At 38.0% G+C, this 20,171-nt stretch overlaps 2 protein-coding genes across 2 annotated transcripts in view; both read right to left on the bottom strand.

Annotated features, from left to right (window-relative positions):
* The window catches only part of Cad87A (cadherin 87A), a 627,410-nt gene extending 615,965 nt beyond the window's left edge, over positions 1–11,445 (bottom strand). Inside the window, exon 1 of the mRNA XM_071599425.1 lies at positions 11,349–11,445. The gene's annotated coding sequence lies outside the window, so the exon portion shown is untranslated. The remainder of the gene's footprint in view (positions 1–11,348) is intronic.
* Positions 11,399–20,171, bottom strand: part of LOC139701085 (uncharacterized) — a 434,732-nt gene continuing 425,959 nt past the window's right edge. Inside the window, exon 7 of the mRNA XM_071599661.1 lies at positions 11,399–11,478. Within this exon, the coding sequence (XP_071455762.1) occupies positions 11,449–11,478 (30 nt within the window). The 3' untranslated portion in view covers positions 11,399–11,448. The remainder of the gene's footprint in view (positions 11,479–20,171) is intronic.

Below are 20,171 nucleotides of genomic sequence, written 5' to 3'. Positions count from 1 at the left end.
ACAATACACTGATATGCGCTGATAAATGTTTTTTACCCTCAGTACTGAGTGATGGATTATAAAACATCAGTGGCATTTTGTGTTTGGAATAGATTCCTAGACATATTTGAAACATTAGACGAGGGGTATCCTAAAAGTATCCAATTGCGTATTTTTAATTATTTAATCAGGGTGTTGTGCCCTACAAATTTTCTTCAAGAGGTCAGACGATCGACAAAGAATATTACGTTGAAGTTCTGAAAAGATTTCGTGATGCCGTGAGAAGAAAACGACCGCATCTCTGGCCAAGCGGTGACTGGCTCCTTCACCACGATAAGGCACCAGCGCATTCATCGAACCTTTTGCAGCAATTTTTGGCAAAACATACGATTGTACAGCTTCGCCAACCTCCGTACAATCCCAACATAGCTCCCAGCGACTATCGGATGTTCACAAAATTGAAAATGGCGCTCAAAGGAAAGCGGTTCGACGACATCGAGACGATTCAGAGTAATGCGACGCGCGAGCTGAAGGACCAAAATCTGCGTTGGAGGACTGCATTAAGATGTGGAATCACCGCTAGGAGCGTGTGGTTCAATCAAATGGGGACTACTAATTTTGAAGGATGCTATGAGCGCAGGTCGGATAGTTTTTGGACACACCTCGCGCTTCTTTTATACAATAAGAGAATGTTTTTACCAATAAATTAATTATTATACAATGGTTAAAATTTGAAGATGAATTTCATCTGCCTCGGTCTTTCTTCTAACAAGGATGATATATTTCATTGAAAAGTAATATTTTTGGAAAGTTTCAAATCAGTGATGCACGACCTCTTTTAAATATTAAATTAGGAGGATAAACTATTGCAGGAGGTGTAGTTCATCCGACTCGAAAGTATTTGAAAGGAAAATGGATATATTGTAAGGAGATTTGGGGAAATGACTAAATTAAAGAAAAAGATGTTTACAAGAAGAGAAATGATCACGGTTACACCTGAATGAGAATGTAAAGAAAAGATTAGGAACAATTTTAGCATGTAAGGCAGTGCTTTATGATTGTGAAACATGGACCCTGAGGCAAGAAACTAAGCGTAGATTGCAGGTCATTGAGATGGGTGGGTTTAAAATGCGGTGGACGAAGAAAGGAAACTGCCATGGGGGAAATCCAAAAAGAGCAGAGAAAATGGATAGGTGGGGATAATTTTAAGAGGCAAACTGGAATGTTGAAGGACATAATAGAGAGAACAATAGGAAGGTAACAGACCTGTAAGTAAGCGGGATAGGGGAAGGAAGTGAAGACACTTCGTCAAGAGACTTTGTAAGGAACGGTAAAAGGTACTAATAAGAAAATAAGGTATAAAAAACAAAATATAGTTCTCGTGAAAGATTATAGTCGTTAAAGTTCGTCGAATACATACCTTTAATAAGTAAAATAGCTTGAATGAATAATTAGATGGATGGATGACATTTACGGTGAGGACAAGAGATATTTATCGATATTATACACCTAATTAGTAAAGAATTAGCTAATATAGACATGAACTCGAATGTTTGAATTCTTTTATTTTACAATTAGGTACATTTTGAACTTAAAATTAAACCACTTGGCTTTTCCACATAAAAAAAACTTTTATTTACGACCAAGGTTTCGTCATGGTATAACATCATTTAATTATTAATTTTAATCATAAGCTCAATTTGAAGAATTTCTACCAAGTGAGGCCAGAAACTGTTTTATTAATTAGATACATAATTATAAAGTAGCGACTTAAAACAAATTTTAAATTAAATTTTACCACCCATGTCACTTTCTAATTTTTTTAAATGCAAACAATTCATGTAAACTTTGAAGTATCAAAAAAAATCAAAATCTGCGATGTCGAGAGGATAAAAACTATTAATTGGCATATCTAAATAATTTGGAAACGAGACGAGAACGCTTTCTGCCAAGATCTACGAAGTGAACTATAATAACATATGCTTTTTAGAATCAAGCTACTGTAACAGTTTAGACTATCCAATGATTATAAATAACTTGCGCTGTGAGTTTATTCTTTTATCGAAGCCAAAATACGACTATTCTTGATAAAAAAACCATCATCAAGATAAGAAAAACATTTCTTTTAAGGGTGTTTATGAAAAAAATTAACTGTGGCAAGATTTCAAAGATATACTCGCATCTTATTGAAGCACATGTAGTCAATAAATCTTCCAGCTTCTATACGTCCTTTACGCCAAGAAATATGAGGATAACATTAAAAGCGGTGTCACGTATTAAAGCGATGTCAGGAAGGAAGGAAGAAGCGGTTACTGGGAAGTGTCGGACGGAAAAATATCATCTCGGGAATGAATGGAAAGACAGATCACGACCTTCGCAAGACAAAAAACTGGTTTCTCCGGCTTATTCGAAGAGGTGGCAATATTTACGCGTGATACTATCATTCTGTGAGTGAGTGTGTGTGTGACCGAGAGAGAGATGACCATTTCATCGTCATAGGACGGCGATGGGATTATCTTGTCTCCCGATTTCGAATCCACCGCTTAATATTTTCTTCATGTACTCTACTCTTCCCTCTTTTTGTTTATCGCTGTCATCTACCCAATCGGACAGACAAGGAGGAATTAGCTGAGACGGAAACAAGAGAGGAAGAGACCGCGGAAGATATCAAAATTGAGGATGAAGGAAGTCTGAGAAAGGCCAGTGGGGACGGAGAGAGACAAAGAAATGGGGTTTCATAGGCAAGGATTCCTTCCAGGTGGCTCTTCCAGGTTTTGTTGACTACTATGCATTTCATATATAAATATAAATAAATAAATAAATAAATATATATATATATATATATATATATATATATATATAGCCACTGTGTACTTATACATGGGGGGGTGCTATACCAGAGGTAGCGTGTCTTCCCATACCAAAATTGTTTTAAAGATTTTGAGAATGAATTTCCCAGTCACTTTCCTACCTAGCGGCAAGCCTGAAAGTACTTAAAGAGCGTTTGAATAAAATATTTCAGAGAGAGAGGGCAAGGGGCGAGTGGATCACTTGTAAAAGTGGACTAAGTTCACCAGTAATAGAGAAGTATGAAGAGAGTACGTATGACATGACATTTTGGTCTAGTTGAGATAATGAATGGGAGTGGAATGAGCAAATAAATTCAAGAGGGAAGTGAATAATGAATGGCCAAAGATTGAGGTCAAGGGTGAATGTTGAATCAAAGGAACCATTAATTCAAACGATGAATATTATTGGTTTCAGGAATACAGTAACAATAAATGAAACAGGGCATTATTGTGACAGAGGGGAAGGAAGTATTGAAGGATATATATTTAGCACGTACTTAGTAAGGTAAATATTATAACAGGAAGAGAGTCCAACGAAATAAATTTAAAAACGGTTGTTATGACTTCACCTATGCCGTAAGAAAGCGAGGTTCACGGCTCAATTGCTATTCTACCGTGTAAAGTACTTTTTGCACTTTGGATAGGCACACACTGTACACCACTACATTTCTTGTACTCTCTTAAGAAAACACAGCCAACAACCCCACGCTACAATAAAGCATTCTTAAACTACGTATACTTCCTTCACTCCGTCCAAAATACCTTAAAAACACCTTCCCCTTCCTCGCTTGCCTAACGTCCTCCCCTCTATGTACCCCATTGCTATTCAAAGTTATCTGCATTCGTATTTACTGCCTCCTTTGCATTTCTCCCAAAAATCTCCCAATAAAAGAGAGGGCTCAGCTCCCTTCTTACAATACCTAGCACTTCCTCGTTTGTTTTCTTCCTTGACCATTATGCCTTTTACATCATTCTGCACGCCCACATTTAAAAATGCTCCTCTCTTTTAATTGTAAGCCTGCCATTTTGCAAAAAAATTACTATATTTCCCGGCCGAAGAAAACCACGTTCCCCAAAAAAATTCTGACGAGTCTTTTGTTACCATTCTAAATCAAATTATTTACTCTTCCTTTTGAAAATGTCTTCACCGATTGCAAATCTTCATCTAACATCCCTACAACTTCGACCAACTTTGTCGAAAACATTTTCGTCATGGCAAAACTGTTCCTCCTGTTCCAATTTTTGTCCTCCAGATTTGGCTTAGCCTTTCCCCATCTCATCATGAAATTCTCCTCACTTTTGCTTTGTTTGTATTGATCTTAATCTTAGACGTATAAGGTAAGTGTTATCAAATTAACAGAAACATGCATGATAAACTATGTCCCAACAATAATATATTACAAAAAAATAGTTATCTATCGTGGAGTTCACAATTACTCAACTCTTATGCGTCGCGAGTGAATCTTGAAGAGGCTTCGCGAACATTCCAGGACAAAACAATGTCCTAACTATCCACGAACGATGAAAATTGCCGCAAGAAGTTTATGAAACATTCCTAAATGAAACAATGCGCCAACCACGACTGGATGTGAAAAATTATAAAAATATATCATTTTACTTATATCTGAACGGAACAATGCCTCTGCTCATAATAAAAGGCTCCGACCGCCTTAGTAGGGGAGAGTATTTTTCTTTCTCATTCCAAGCAGCATAGCGTCCTTTTCTTAGTCTAATACAACTTGAATTGTTGTCCTTTTGGTTACCTGGGGCTTCTTTCGTACAAGTAGAGAAGTATAGCTCACTAATGCGCCCCATGTACATGTAGGCAAAATTATCCAAATTATTTTCATTCGTGGGTATATATATATATATATATTTTTTTTAAGGTAATCTACCGGTTAAGGTAGGTTTTTGGATGGACACAATTAACTACCAAACAGATATTTTATTACTCCTAACAAAACACAAAATCCATCATCCTACTCTATATCAGGTCCCTCTTCATCTCTGAGTACTTTCTTCCTCCCTTCATCCCGTCCAACATCCCTATCCTGTTCCTTCCCTTTCCTCTTTTGCCCAACATTCTACCCTCTATCACAGTCTTCAAATATATATATATATATATATATATATATATATATATATATATATATATATATATATACATATATATATATATATACGTTTAGTTTATATATTCATATGTAGAGTTTATGTATTCATTCACATGGAAATAGATATACGGAAAGGGATAAGAACCCATATAAATGACGAACACAGGAGAGGTGAAGAAGGAGGAACCGAGCAGATTACAAGTGCAAAAATATTTCCTTGATCGGGACATAAACCACAAATCTTTAAATCTTTCGACTTACCAAACCGATGATATATATGTGTATATATATGATATATATAGATGATATATATATATATATATATATATATATATATATATATATATATATATATCATCTATATATATATATATATATATATATATATATAATTATATATATATATCATCTATATATATATATATAATTATATATATATATATATATAATTATATATATATATCATCTATATATATATATATAATTATATATATATATATATATATATATATATATATATATATATATATATATATATATGTACACACACATATGCATACTGAAACGAGAAACTGAGAGACATTCAAGTTTTGATTTTTTATACCTTATTCAATCACCCAGTGCCACACAGCCTAGGGATTACTTGCCGGGTGCCTTATAGATTTAGGGATGCAAAATGTACAGAAAAATGTCAGCACTTAATTTTCTTAGTTACTATTACGTGACATTCATTCGTCGTGATTAATTTCTCCAGAATATGATGCAACATTCTCGCAACACTGGCTGAATTCTAAGGGACGTAATTTAGAAATTTATGGAAGAGAATTCATTGCACAATACGCGCGCATATTTTGAAAATACTTAGATTGATCATCTATACTACCTAAGTTTCATGTATAGCACGACGCATTTAATCCCAGCGTTTCAATAGTAAATATACCAGTTATTAGATTTTTAAAGAGATTGTGAGCCTTCTACACTTTATTGGGTATACAGAGAGGTGTTGTCCTATTATGTGTGAGATCACATCTAGCGAATTTACGGCGATATGCAGGATAATGTACGACGCATTTTTAAGATATTAACCGACATGTGATCTCTTGAGTGAGTGCGATGGATTCGCTCATTTTCACTCGAAGTAAACTATATAGTGGCTCAATGTACAGGAGAACTGTAACCGGAAAAAAATAAAAAAATTAACAATTATACACATATGCCCTTAACTCTCTACTGTTGGAGATAGTAACAGTCAAAAAATCCCAATATTATTTTTCTATAAAACATTCCCTTTGGCTAATTTATTCCATATTGATCTATCTTCGAATATTTATTCTGTCAACCAGACAGCCATTTCTTCATACGTAAGCGTTCTGTTAATGAAGATATTTGGAGTATATTTCTCGCCTTAAGCAGGAGTCATTTGGTCTTTTAAATGTTTTATTAAGTAAAAAATGAAACAATGATATAGCTAGTATACGCCGTAAGCATAAGGAACAAGCAAAGAAGGTACGACGTAATGCAAAACTTAACGAAAACAGTAATTGCACCCAATACAACACGAATACGATAATATACCAATAGTCATCAAACTCGTATACCTCCTAATCTCTAAATAATGAAATGCTCAGAAAAAAATAATTCCGTGACAAACACTTTCTTCGTAAAATCTCACTGAACACAGAAATATTTTCCAGCTACATCATCATTTAAATCATATCATTATATTTCTTCACACTGTTACTTGGATTCATTTCGGACTTAGCTGGCCAAATAAGTAAGAATATCAGAAGAGAAATTGCGTCAGTCAAAGTAGCATTTGCAAGGGAACGAGAATTTATGGCACGGCCGTTGAGTAGAGATTTTTTTAGAAAAGGTTCGTAAAAACTTTGATATAGAGTTTTGTACGGCGCGGAAACATAAACATTGAATCAGGATAATAGGCGCAGATTGAAAGCTTTTGAGATCATGTGGGTGGGGAGAAGAATAGATAGGGTGAATCGGACGGAAAGAAAACAAACGAGGAAGTGCTAGGCCTGGCTGTGGAGGAGAGAGTATTGTTTATTTCTTTGTCGACTTGATTGGGCGAGGTTGAGACTTTTAGTCCCTTCTTCCACCTTACCCTTACATTACAGATATTGCATTGAAGATAATCACATACAACCAAGCCCTAGATGGAGGAAAATCCACCTTGGCGGGAATCGAACCCGCCACTTCTGTTGTTAGGCGAGGTAGGTTGGTAGGCGAGGACGTTACCCCGCCACCACCGGGGCCGGCAATGTCAGCAGGAAAAAAAGAGGCAGGAAAGATTGATGTAGAGAATTTTGATTGGCGATGGGATGTTGAAGAGTGTGATAGAGGGGAGAATGTTAGGCAAACGAGGAAAGGGTAGGAATAGGATAGAGGTGTTGAACGGAATGAAGTGGTTTTAGAAGTAAGCGAAATCGATGAAAGGTTTATTGCATTGACAGGTGCCAATAGAGTTTCCCGTTGTACCTTGTTAGATGAGATTAAGAAATGTAGGTATCCATGAAAAACCTACCTTGGAAGGTAGACTACAACCAAATTTAAATTACATTTAGACAGCATAATATCAATGTGATAGCTTGTAGGGAAACTTTTTTCCATTGCATGTGAAAAAATATCACCCTAGGAGACCTGTTAGTGTTTAAATAAATCATGGTGAAGTAAACAGTCCTATTCTTGAAAGAACGGAGAACATTAAGGAAGGGGTAGCTGGGTATTTAGAGCGACAGCTGCGAATGATATGCGTGACTTGAGATATGCTAACCCCAGGCATATGTTAGATAACAACAAGGTCAGAATGCGAGACCATAAAGTGGGATAACAGAAGGATAGGATCGGAGATAAAAGAGAGTGAGGACAGCGTGACGCTTACCGAAATAAAAACGGGAAGCATTTTAAGGATGACTGACAGCTTAGCTAGGCGGGCGACTTTATTCGGATGGAATTGAGACGATAAACACATCCGTAATCCGTCGTCAGAAGGCGATAAAGATCGAAACATTGCACGAGACAAGTCCTGCACATGACCCGACAAAAACGATAAAAATTAACAAAAGAACACGGCCCAAAAGCAGTAAAATCTGCAGCGTCAAATGACACCATACACATGAGACATATCGCGAGAAAAATTAGTGTTTTTGACAACAACAGACGATTTCTACACACGGAGAAAAACAGTCATGCAAAAGGGAATCAACTCTTTCTTTTTCATGGAAAGCACAAGTTTTGACGATGCATCAACCAGTTAAAAACTACGCAAATATTTGAATGTAATGTTTTGCAGGTATTTATTCCATTGAGCACAAGAGATTGTCCATCAATATCATCCAAAAACTAAATTTTAGACGTGAAATACATCTTATTTGACCAAAAAAACGTTTCCATAACAATCCCAAAAATCAATTCAGGCAATTTTCAAGTCAAGATGCCCATTATCATAATCTTTTTAACCTCCACGTATTTAACAAATGGTTCACCGATTCCAAAAATACAGGATAAAGGTGTCAGATCTCTTTCTATAAACTTTACCACTCAACGTTTTGATATTTAAAATGGAATCCCTTCACGATTTCATAAAAAAAAGTCATAAAACAACACGACATGAAATCAGCACAAGAAATTTCACCAGTGTCTTACTGCTTAATGCTTCATTGTGTGACGATTGAATGCTAAACATAGTGAAATATCTTCATTTAATAGATCTTCATCCTTTTTTCTGGTACATAATGATGAAGAAAGTATTAATTTAGTTTCGCTAAATTTTCGATGCTGGTGTGGAGTAGGGAGGAAAAAGTGAAATGAAAGAAAGCTGGACGTACTAGACATGCAAGTGGAGAAGAAATGCTTAACGGGGGAAATTAAAAGATAATATAAAATTTAAACTTAGGTAGAAAAGGTTGGGTTTTCAGGACGGAATAAAGGAAACTATAAATTAATTGCACGAAGATGAAAAAAATGGCACAACGTAGAAATAGCACTTCGTAGACCCAGAAATTTGTAAAAAAACCCTACTTTCTCCGGAAAACAACCGTTAATAGCAACAGAAACGGTGTGTATAATTACCAAACCAATACAAGTAATACAAAACGAACGAAAATCGTAGTATAAGGAAATCACAAATAACATTTGACATTATTCATTCTAAATTAAGGGTGAGGATAAGATATTTATTACAGCAGTGAGGAGACGGATCCACACTAAGATTAACACGGGTCATAGGAGTAAAGACGTAAGACGCCTGCACTAGGTCGATTTGGATATACACATAGAAGAATTTAAAGTGAGATAAAAAAATAAGTTAAAATAAAGGGAGGAATTCAAAAGATGACAATGAATAGTGCGATATGGCCGAATATGAACCAAGGGAACAATAAGAAAATGGAGGAGGGGGTTGACCACGGAGATGATGATGCCGCCTTGGCTGACGACGAAACCCACCCCTACAACGACCTCTTACGTCTTTCGAAGACGGTGGAGCGTTTTATGTCCTCGTCATATGTCAGGGGAGGACTTCTCCGGGACCACATTATGTGCGAAATATATGAAGTGCCCATCACTTAAGGAACTGAACGGATTTAATACTTCATTCACCCCCGCTGGCATCTCAAACTCGACTCCATTTGACCTCTCCAACCCCTTTCCCCATCCCCTATCACTCCTCCCAACCCACATTAGCCAGCTCGCAATCCATTCACCCAATGAAACCACATCTTTGAAACAAGCTACGACACTGTTCCAAAGGGGGAAATGATTGCCTTTTGGACGAGGATATTGAAGTTGGAATTACTGGTAGGATAGTGGAAATTGGGTGAAGAGGCAATTCCAATATTTTTAACGGTTATTTTCTTTCCTGGAGTTCATCAAGTGTTGTCATACCATTTCTAGGGGAGTAGGGAATATATGAAAGAGAATTGGATAAAGGATATAAGGAAAAGACTCGTGTAAACGTTGATATGGAGCGTGATTTTTACGGCATGGAAACATGGTCATTGAAGCCAAGTTAAAGGTGTACAATAGAAGATTTGAGAAGTGGTTGCGAGAAGAATATTGGCAAAGGTCAAGTGGACGAAAGGGAAAACAAATGAGAAAACGCTAGGCTTGGTGAAAAGGAAGTAGAGAGGGTTTGTTGGGAGAAATCCAAAGGAGGCATGGGGAAGATTTTTGATGTTCAGTCTGTGTCCATCCAAAACTTAACTTAAAAGTTAGACGATCAATAATATTATTTATTTACATCAACAATATCGTGAAGGTGGGAAAAAAATCTCAATCTCCTTTATTTTTACCTCCTCAATCAAAATCAAATTGTCATAGATACAGAGCGAAACTCTTAGTTGCCTTCCTTTAACACTCTCTCCATAACTCCCAAACTTCCTGCAATTAACGAGATGGAGTAATTGCACCAACCCTAAATTACCACTACTTCTCCATCCCCCCCCACCACCCTCTAAAACACTAACCTCAGCTGTTTTCCAACGAGAAATATTCCCCTCTCTCCCATTACGGAGGCTTTTCTCAAATTACAATTCGCATTATGAAAATTATTTCGCTGTGGGTACAAAACTGTGTCCCAAACTTGTTCGTTTTTTTTCCTCATAATAATTAACGTCCCCGGTTAAAATGAAAATATGAGCAGCTAACGTTTTGAGAATGCTGCGTATAATGAAAACTTTACGGCAACATATTTATGTTACCAGGAAGGAAAATGCCAAATTGACAATGATATTAATTATTATATATGTTTTCAACTAATGTTTATCCTAACTTATCAAGGTACTAATACCTTTCATTTATATTAGGAGGAATATACTTTTATTATTAGTATAATTATTACTTGATAGTGAGCAGTTTTAAAGCGGGTTTTGGATGGACAAAGTGGTCGCGACTGATGACCCAAGCTTAAAATGTACGCCTTTAATGCGAAGGAACACTATTGCGACCTTATTTCATTTTCCATGTTCTTACTCAGAGCTCTCTTATAAAACCATACGCTATACTCCTTGATTGACATTAGAACATGACATCAATGACTAAATTGACATCAATGCACTTCTTCAACTGCTCTTTAAAATCTACCATGTCCTTTTATTTAAAGAAAATTTAAAAGTCAAAGACTAAAGCGAGTTTCTAATGCATATCGTGAGAGAATGATTCTCGACAGCTTCTAAGCGAGAGATTCTTGTCTCGACGAAGGATAAATTTTGCGTTGTCAGTACGCTTCGTGATCGATCGAGTCGATGAAACGAATTATCACGTCGTGAAATAAGGGAGGAATAAATCATCGAGGCAATTTCTGAGGGGGAAGAGGAAGCGTTAGCCAGCGAAATGGATGCGTCATATAAGATCTTAAAGAAAATCATCCGATTCAAGAGCTTTCTCCACTTACCAGTTGGATGAAAGGATGAATTTCCTTCCTCTCTTTCCCGTCTGCTTCGACGTCCTCCGGGTATTCCTATGAATTAATTGGCAGGAAATCACACAGGTCTTCAGGGCACATTAATGTCGGGGTGAAATGACTGTGAATCCGATGTGAGAACCACGAAAATTGGGGTGGTATCCCATTCGACGTAACACGTACTCCACTTAAAGTTTTCTTCACAAAGCACCCAAAAGGAGGGGTATGAGCATTAGTGAAATTTCCTTACCATCGCCGGGGTTCGTGCCTGGGTCCACGAGGTGGTAATCTAGTACATTAGTCACCGCAGCATCTTGATGCTCTATTTCAACCAATAGACGCCCAAATGTGACGTTCTTATGGTTACACAACTCCGTCGTGGGCCGAAGGCCAATTGAAGACGTCCAAGCCACGCCCTCTCATGCACGAAATGCAAGTTAATGTGCAATTATCAAAGATAATCAGGGGTAGGGGGGAGAGATGCAGAGAGCTGATTATTTTTCAAGGAGTAAAACGTGTAGTTGGCTAGACACGAGAGTGTGGTGCCTCTCCCCTCGTAATTCACTATCCCAAAATTGGGCACCCATAACGCTCCCACACCTTTCAACTACGCCGTGCACATTTCTGCGTGAAGTTTCAAACTTGTTACTTCACATCCACTCTCCTCTCTTGGTGGGAGACTTTCTCTCCAGAGCTGGAGATAATAAACTTGGATAACAAAAGAGGAGCGCGGAGCGGTTGGAGGGATGCTGGAAATTTCACGAGAATCTTCGAAGTCGAGATCAGTGAGCCAATGGGGAAAATAATCTTCATTTAGCAAGCTATTAACCTGAGATCATAGTTAAAATAAGAGAAAAATTTAGTTACACTTAAGTTAAAACATTTAAAAAAAACGCGAAGGTTACTGAATTAACACTATACTTCCGTGGAGGTTTTGAGAGAGTGAAGAAAAAATTTCAATTTCGCGGCAGAGTTTCAACCAATTGTTTTGAAATGCTCGCAGTAAATGAAGTATCCAAAAATTCAACATCCCAAATCAAAAAATCCTCTCAACTGAGACGTTTTCGTATAAATCAGTTTTTGGTTAACAGGAAAAAATTATGAAGACAAACGACCTAAACACAAACGGAACAAATGTATTCAGAGGATGCCACAAAATCAAATACCTGCGATATTAATTGTAATTCATCAATTGGGACGGATGGGAAAAAAAGAAACGACATAATATAAAAACAAAATAATATTTAAATAAATTATGGTTTGCTTCATTCCCAAGCTGAGTGGTATTATAAGGTGCTCATCATGCATAAGCTAGCTTTTATAAATATGAACGTTTCCTACAATAATAATAATTTTTAATTGGAATAAAAAAATAATGAAAAATGTGGTGCTTAGTGCTCATGATAATTTAACTTGAAGAATATTTCCTTGCTCCCTTTACATGCAAACATTTGAAGATAGGTGACTAAAATTTCTCTAAAACTTCCCATTTTGTATTCCAAGCTTTCCCGGTTGAAATTACTAACGATGGCCCAGAGTTAAATGTACCTCAATGGAAAACATTGAAATATGTCTCTAACACATGCAAATCATTTCTCTGAAGTAACAAGAGGCCAATACACGACTCATCGGTTTGAATACGAAAGCATTTTTACCAATACAATTAGCACGACGAAAACCAAAACGAAACTCGAAACTAGCCATAAATATTTCGGCTGATTTCTGTGACCGTACGAGTGAAGTTTGTTGCTTCAAGGATATACACTGAGAAATGTTTTTCTCATTGAACCTCAAGCATGTTTTAGCGGTCCATTCGTTACAGAAGAATATGTCTTTCATACGATTACAAATGAAATTAATCGGGGCTAAAGAAAATTCAAAAGATACTAATTTTCTTGATGTAAGTTTTTGTAAGTCATGGTTTTTTTATTTTATGACCGTGCATATCTTCGCAACCCCGAGTTGTTGAGAAAACTATTCATATTGCATGCATATAAAAGAGTTGGTCGAAACAGACGTGGCACTCTCGTATGTGTCTAATTATATCCGTAACAAAATAGGAGCTCAAATGGCAAGAGAATTTTCTGGAACACAAATGATTCTTCTTCGGTGACAGCATTGAGAGGATTGAGGAGTCGGGAAATGGAATCAGACGGTAATAGAGGCGGGGATTTAGTTGGGCAGTTGAAAGGAGGGGAGGGAAACAAAGAAAAGGAGGGGAATATGGTTGCACTAGTGAAAAACATTGATTCCAGGGTGTCGATAGCCTTTAAGAATCCATACGCAGTCACTTTTTGCAGGGTTTTCATTTTTGGTAGGAGATTCGGTGGGTGGCAGGGGAAATTTTATTGAAAATTTTGGGAGAAAATGGTGGAAGGCATGTTTTCGGACGGGAAGACCTAATAATGGGGAAGCTTTGTAGAAAGCGCGGATACGTATTTTATGATGTTGCACATTACCCAATAGGCATCATCATCAACAGAATTTCAATCCTAAGAATGGTTGAGTCCATATCTCCATTCTTTTCCACTCAGCGTTAATTCCCTCACCCTCTGATAGTTTCTCTGTTTTACGTCCTTCTTAATTTGCCTAATGTACTTTATCCTACCTGACCCTTGAGGTTTAAAAATCGGACGTGGTGGTCCATTGGCTAGAGAACTGGATCAATGATCGGAGGGCCCGGGTTCAATTCCTGGGGACGCCTCTGGGTACCCTCAATTTCACTTAAGCTGTGAAATTTTGCCTGTACAAGATCTTTCGGAGGAAATCTCAGATGGCATAGGGAACATAACTGGTCCATTTATATCCTGATATGAAAATTTCACTCGCCGTTGGGCGTAGCTTTAGATCTTTGCCCTGGCTTTATCAAGCTATTTGGGTAGATAACTATAGTTAGTTTTGTGTTTCTAATTAATGTATGGTGAATCAAGGTGTGTCCTATCCACCTGGTTCCCCTTTGCCGTAAAGTTCCCCAAATGACGATTTCCTCTTGAGCTCTTCCATATCCTACTTTCTAACTTTGTCTGTCCATTCAATCTTCAACATTTTATTCCACTATCATACTTCAAAGGCGGACGGAAGGATGCATTGCTGATCCACTTTTCCAATGCTCCGTATCTATGATCCATGAACTACTATGCTCCATACGAACTTACCGATGAACTGATCCCTTGAATGCAACCTCGGGTCCTTTGAACCTATTAGGTAACTCTTCTTCATGAACGCATTCTTAACTTAAGCTATTCCTCGTGTATACGAGAGAACATAAATATGCATGAGATGTCCACAATACTCTCGCCTGCGATAAAGGCAAATATATCTTTGCAAAGCCTAAATTCTGATAAATAAGGTATAGTTTAATAAATTCTCCACCAAGAAATTCGACCTTAAGTGACAATAAATACCCTTAGAACATCACTAATTGATATTTAGGCCAAGGGGGGTATTAGAGCTTGAGGCGACGCTTACATGAATGAAGAAGAAAGGGGGGAAAATCTACGCGAACGACTGACTTGACTGTGCATCGGATGGAGGACACGCACTGAAGAATAATGTGAATAATTATGGATGTTTGCCTGGAGGAGTCCGGCGTAAGATTTTCGGGCGAAAGAGAGTTTGGGAAGACTTTGTCGGCCATGCAGACAATCGAGAGAATCGGAACTCTTCGCACCCTCTCATCATCCCTATCCCACCCACCCACCCCTATTCCCTCCCTAAAAAACCCTCCTAAACCCCCACAAACGCCACTCCCGCTGAAAACTCCGGGAGACTACGCCGAACCTCGCTTTTGAAGGAAGGAGAATGCATGAATGGGTCGTCAAATAAAATGAAATTACCGTCTACCCCAAAACTTGGTTGGGCGCCAAAAATCCTAGAGAGAGAGAGAGAGAGAGAGAAAGAGAGAGATAGAGAGAGGACTTCCAAAATAATTTCGACGGGCACTCGCTTCTCTTCGACTTTTTTCACGGGTCACGAGTCGTCAGGACATCTAACTCTTAATATTCAACGGATTAAGGACAGGAGAAATGAAGCACGAGTTCTCGAACATCCGAGGCAGGAGATGTAAAAGGGGACAAGGCGACTGCGACGTGGGTCGACCGAATAGAACCAACGAGGAGAGCGGAACTTTTTTTCACTTCTTTATCAAGGCGTGAATATTCGCACAAATTTCCACATGGCAGAGCATTGATAATGCTAAGATATCGAACGTTTCAATTGAGCCCTATCCTCATTTCAGATTAAAACAATAATTTCGAAAATATTTAACCATTCCTATACAATTGTATGGAATTCTTGAATTTCATTGTCGTAATTATTGACTTGATTGACCAACAGCTGATGTAATTTACCCAATTACGTTTAATATCATTCTTTAATATTGGTATTCCACCGATTAAGGTAGGCTTTGAATGGACACAATATAATAAAACGGTACAACGATACATTCCTTTGCCTTTCCCAAAAAAACCAAAAACAAACTTAGCATCGGATACCACAATAAACTCTTATTCAATTCTGCATACTCCATTCCAACTCTCTGTCCTTCCTCTACTTCGCTTTTTTACGTTCGTCCTTCTATTACTGCCTCATTAAAATCCCAATACATTTAAATATTTCTTCCCCTACCTTATTCCCATTTACCCCATCACTCTTTTCGCCTACCATACGAGGGTTGCTATTTATATTTTGAGCCTTGACAAAACTAAGCACTTTAGGCGCCATCTGAAAGTTTGACCCTTTTAACGCTCACTTTCTTCAGAACATTTTGCTGTTCGATCATGACTTGTTTTGTTTTACAGCGACTCGAAAATTTTTTTTCTCAGCGAAAAAAAATGGAGTTAACTCGTGAATACTTTCGTGCGATCATTTTTCACGACTTTCGACGTGGTTTATCGAGACAGGAGTGCATTTGAAAATATAAATCGCAACCCTCGAATTTAAAATGTCATTCCAGCTCCAGGAACGACCTATGAAGGCATGAAGAGATTGGCAGTTTTTAAAAATAGGATACCGGTTTGACTGCTGTTAAAAATTAATATTCGGATCAATAACCTTTTATATGACAATGAAAGAGTGTAAAGTTTGAGTAAAACCGTTATTAAATAAATGAAGCTCATCGAGCGAATTTTTTAAACCCAACACGTCAAATAAACGAATGTCGACTGCCTTAAACTTAGTAGTAGTATTTAGGGGAGGTGACCGACTGCTGAGGTCATTTGCGACATAGGGGATGGTCAAGGAAAGGATGAAGGGTGGAGAGAAACCCGGCGTCGGCATTAGCCTACTCTTTACGAAAGGCGCCAAGGGGTCCACAGCTTAACGTCCCATCCGACGGACAGCGTACTCACTCAAAGTGCCCTCCACAAAGCCCCTCAAGTAGAGATCGAGATACTACTGAAAAATATTCAACACCGCCGGGATTTGAACCCGATCCCTCTGGGTGAGAAGCCAGTACGTTAGCCCCCGCACCATATAAATCCCCCCAAAATTAAACCTTTTGAACCATTTACTCAAATGAAACCTAATGTAATGGTCGTCAAAAACCAGCAATGTTGTTTAGAGCGTAGAGTGAAATATATTTATGTAACCAGCGACGTTTTACTCATCCTGTATAAAAGCCTCAGACATAAAATATTCATGGCATCAAAAACATGTATACAATGCTACCGTAAAAACCTCTTGGACGGTAAGGGATCATCGGGCAACTCAGAAACGGCTGAATGTAATAAATAGCCATATGAGCCCCGTTTTTATAGAAGAAGATTTGTCGACGGATGGAAAATTATCCATTTTGCCGTCGGCCTTGGACTCGGAGACAATGAAACGCAAGAAATCACCGAATGACTTCTGGAAGCCAGAAAATACTTTCAGGATGTGCTGAACTTATCTCGAGGGTAACTTTTCATGGGGTATTAAAGAATAACTACCGTAAGGGATCTATATCCCACATATCAACACTAAAGTATCTTTATGGATATATTCGTGGATTCAGTAATTACAAGGAAAAATCAAGTGAATATGGCTACATGGGCATTAAAACTAGAACTAAATGAATTCTTGAAGCGGAATTTCGCTCTGTTCGACTGCAGTAACACGAGGAACAGAGCGTGACTAATGGAAATGTGGCATAAATATTTATCAAGATGATCTGTGGGGTTAATAATACGGTATTCTACCGTTTAAGGTATGTTTTGGATGGGAAAAGACTGATTATCGATAAATTTCTCTTCCTCTCCTAAAGGAACACAACCTGACACCCGACATTTTGAAATGCCCTTCCTCGATACCACATACCTCCTTCCCATCTCTCTTTTCACCTAAACATACCTATTCTTTCCCTCCCCCTTCCTCACTTAAACAAACCTCTATGTCACACTCTTTACACCCAAGATACCCATGAGAAGGAAGAACTATGCTTACTGTGAAGAAAGAAGCTTACGTCGATGAGAACCGTTAAGAACAGCTCGTGAATGAAAAATGAACTTCTAGCGAATAAAACCACATGGACAAAAACATTGTACCGACATAGACCCAACAATTCAGGAATGGACGAAGGAAGAGGATAGGGATAGAGGTAGGAGAATCAAAACCTCGCTAAAGACTGTAACCCATGAGGACATGCTGTAATCGAAAGGGGTGGGGGGCACGTCTTGTAAAATGCATTACATTAATGAACGGAAGCTTAGCATCTTGTTGGCAAAATTAATTTACTTTGAATGCCACAGTAAGTTTTTTTTTCACAAAGCTGTGTCATAATCTCTTCCTACATTTATTCTATTATGTGAAAATAAAAGTTTCAATTCCATAGGTGTCTGTTTGTCAGGGAATCAGGATACCAACCAGATAGACCAGCACAGTTTTTTTTTGGTGGGGTCTTCCAAAGTGATTTACCGGGATTTAAACCTGTTACCCTTCAATAAAACATTCATTACGCTAAATAACCACTAAAATAACGCGACTCCAGATAATTAACAACGCATGTAATGCAATAAACGTTAGTTATCAGTAAAAAATGGCATGTTTATTTCACACGTAATTTAATACTGCTTAATAATGCTCTTGATGGTAATTTAATACTGCTAATTGTACTTTCTTTCGCGTGATAAAGGTTTGTCAAGCGCATGAACAAACAAATATATGTGAAACGATTCGGTTTTGCATGTGGTTTTACTCTATTTTACGGACGGTGACCTAACACCCCCCGCCACACGCCCTTGCGGCGGCTTGCGGGGATTAATTAGATGTAGATACACCGACTATGGATTCAACAATGTGTGTCTTCATCAAGGATTATGAAAACGGAAATCACTCGTATACCTTCACCAAATTAAGCCCTTCTTTGAATGAACTTCTTTTGCTTATCTTGGTCCAAAACACTGCTAGTAGATAGGTAAACTATTCCACCTGCTCTTCTCTTTGCCCTCCTATTTTAAACGTTCAACTTAGCCTTCTTCAATCTCGACGATCTCATAATCTTTTTTTTACTTAGATACTCATCCCATACTTATAACATTGATTTTCTTACAGCATAATACTCCAAATAAAAATCAGAGAATTTGAGCAGTCACGTAGTTGAAAATTACATTTTGTCAGTATAAGTATCACTTATTCAAGCTCGAATGATGCAGACTGGATGATTATTAAACATTCAGACGATACCATTGCAGTCATCGTGACCGATAAATGTCGCACTAACACTTGGGTCCATACCCGTGGCAACCAAAAACTATTTATTTACACACTCTCGATGGAATCAGTCATGACCGCATGGAAATTGATCTTGAATTAAAGAAGAACACAAATTATTGTCTACACACATTTTATTTGGTAATATTAGTTTCAACGCAAAGGCGTCATCCTCAGGTACTTGACGATGACACCTATGTGACACTAGCTGTACCGAATGAAATGCCTGCGGAAAATAACAGGTTTTCTTCTTTCATTCACCATTTACGAGACGATACCTCGTAGATACCTCTTCATACCATTTTATTTCGGTCCATTTTACTTTAATCATCATTCTCCACACCCAAATCTCAAAAGTTTCTAATCTACGCCTGTTATCTTGCTTCAATGACGAAGTTTCCACGCCAATTAAAACCCCCACTCTATATAAAATATTTGAATGTCGTAGCATCTTATCATCCCTCTACATCGTCCATCCCATCGATCCCCTCATATTTGTGAAAGCTACTTTGCTTAACTTAGTTCTTCTTCTCATATTCCCACTCTGACCATAATCGTCCCAAGCACGCACGTATGCATTTATTTCCTTAAATATGCCACCGAAATTAGAGCGCGAAAGCTAATTACGTGCAGAAAAATGCCCACCTTCAGCAAATTAAGAAAAATGTCTATAATATCTTCCTTACGGCACGCCCACTTGGGTAGTGGTTCGCGAGTTTTCATCTAGATGACGACACGGATCGGTCAACAAACATGTGATGACAAGGATCAATGATAAAATACAACGCTTAAGAGATTTGGTTTTGTCCCGTGGCAAAGAAAACACAGAGCGTGTGTTTATTCTTACCGTAGGAGGACCAAGCACCTTAATAACATCGCCAAGCGCATCGAGCAGGTCTTTTATTCAATCCACCGACACTCCCCGAATACTATCCTTGTGACATCCTCACGTGTTTACTCCCATATGCAACGGCGCGAGGCCGGTCGACTGCTGACTTAATAACATACGAACAGGGATGCGGAGAGGGAGGGGAAGTTGGGTCACAGCATGGATGCGACGGAAGGTTCCGCGACCTTAAAGAGGTCAGGACGTCATTTTTATTGCCTCCTCTCCCTCGAGGTGGAAGA

This window comes from Hetaerina americana, unplaced genomic scaffold (genome assembly GCF_022747635.1).
Source record: "Hetaerina americana unplaced genomic scaffold, ioHetAmer1.1.p SCAF_11, whole genome shotgun sequence".
NCBI classification, from domain to species: Eukaryota; Metazoa; Arthropoda; class Insecta; order Odonata; family Calopterygidae; genus Hetaerina; species Hetaerina americana.
The sequence above is the reverse complement of the archived record's forward strand: the minus strand, read 5'-3'. Positions and strand labels throughout refer to the sequence as shown.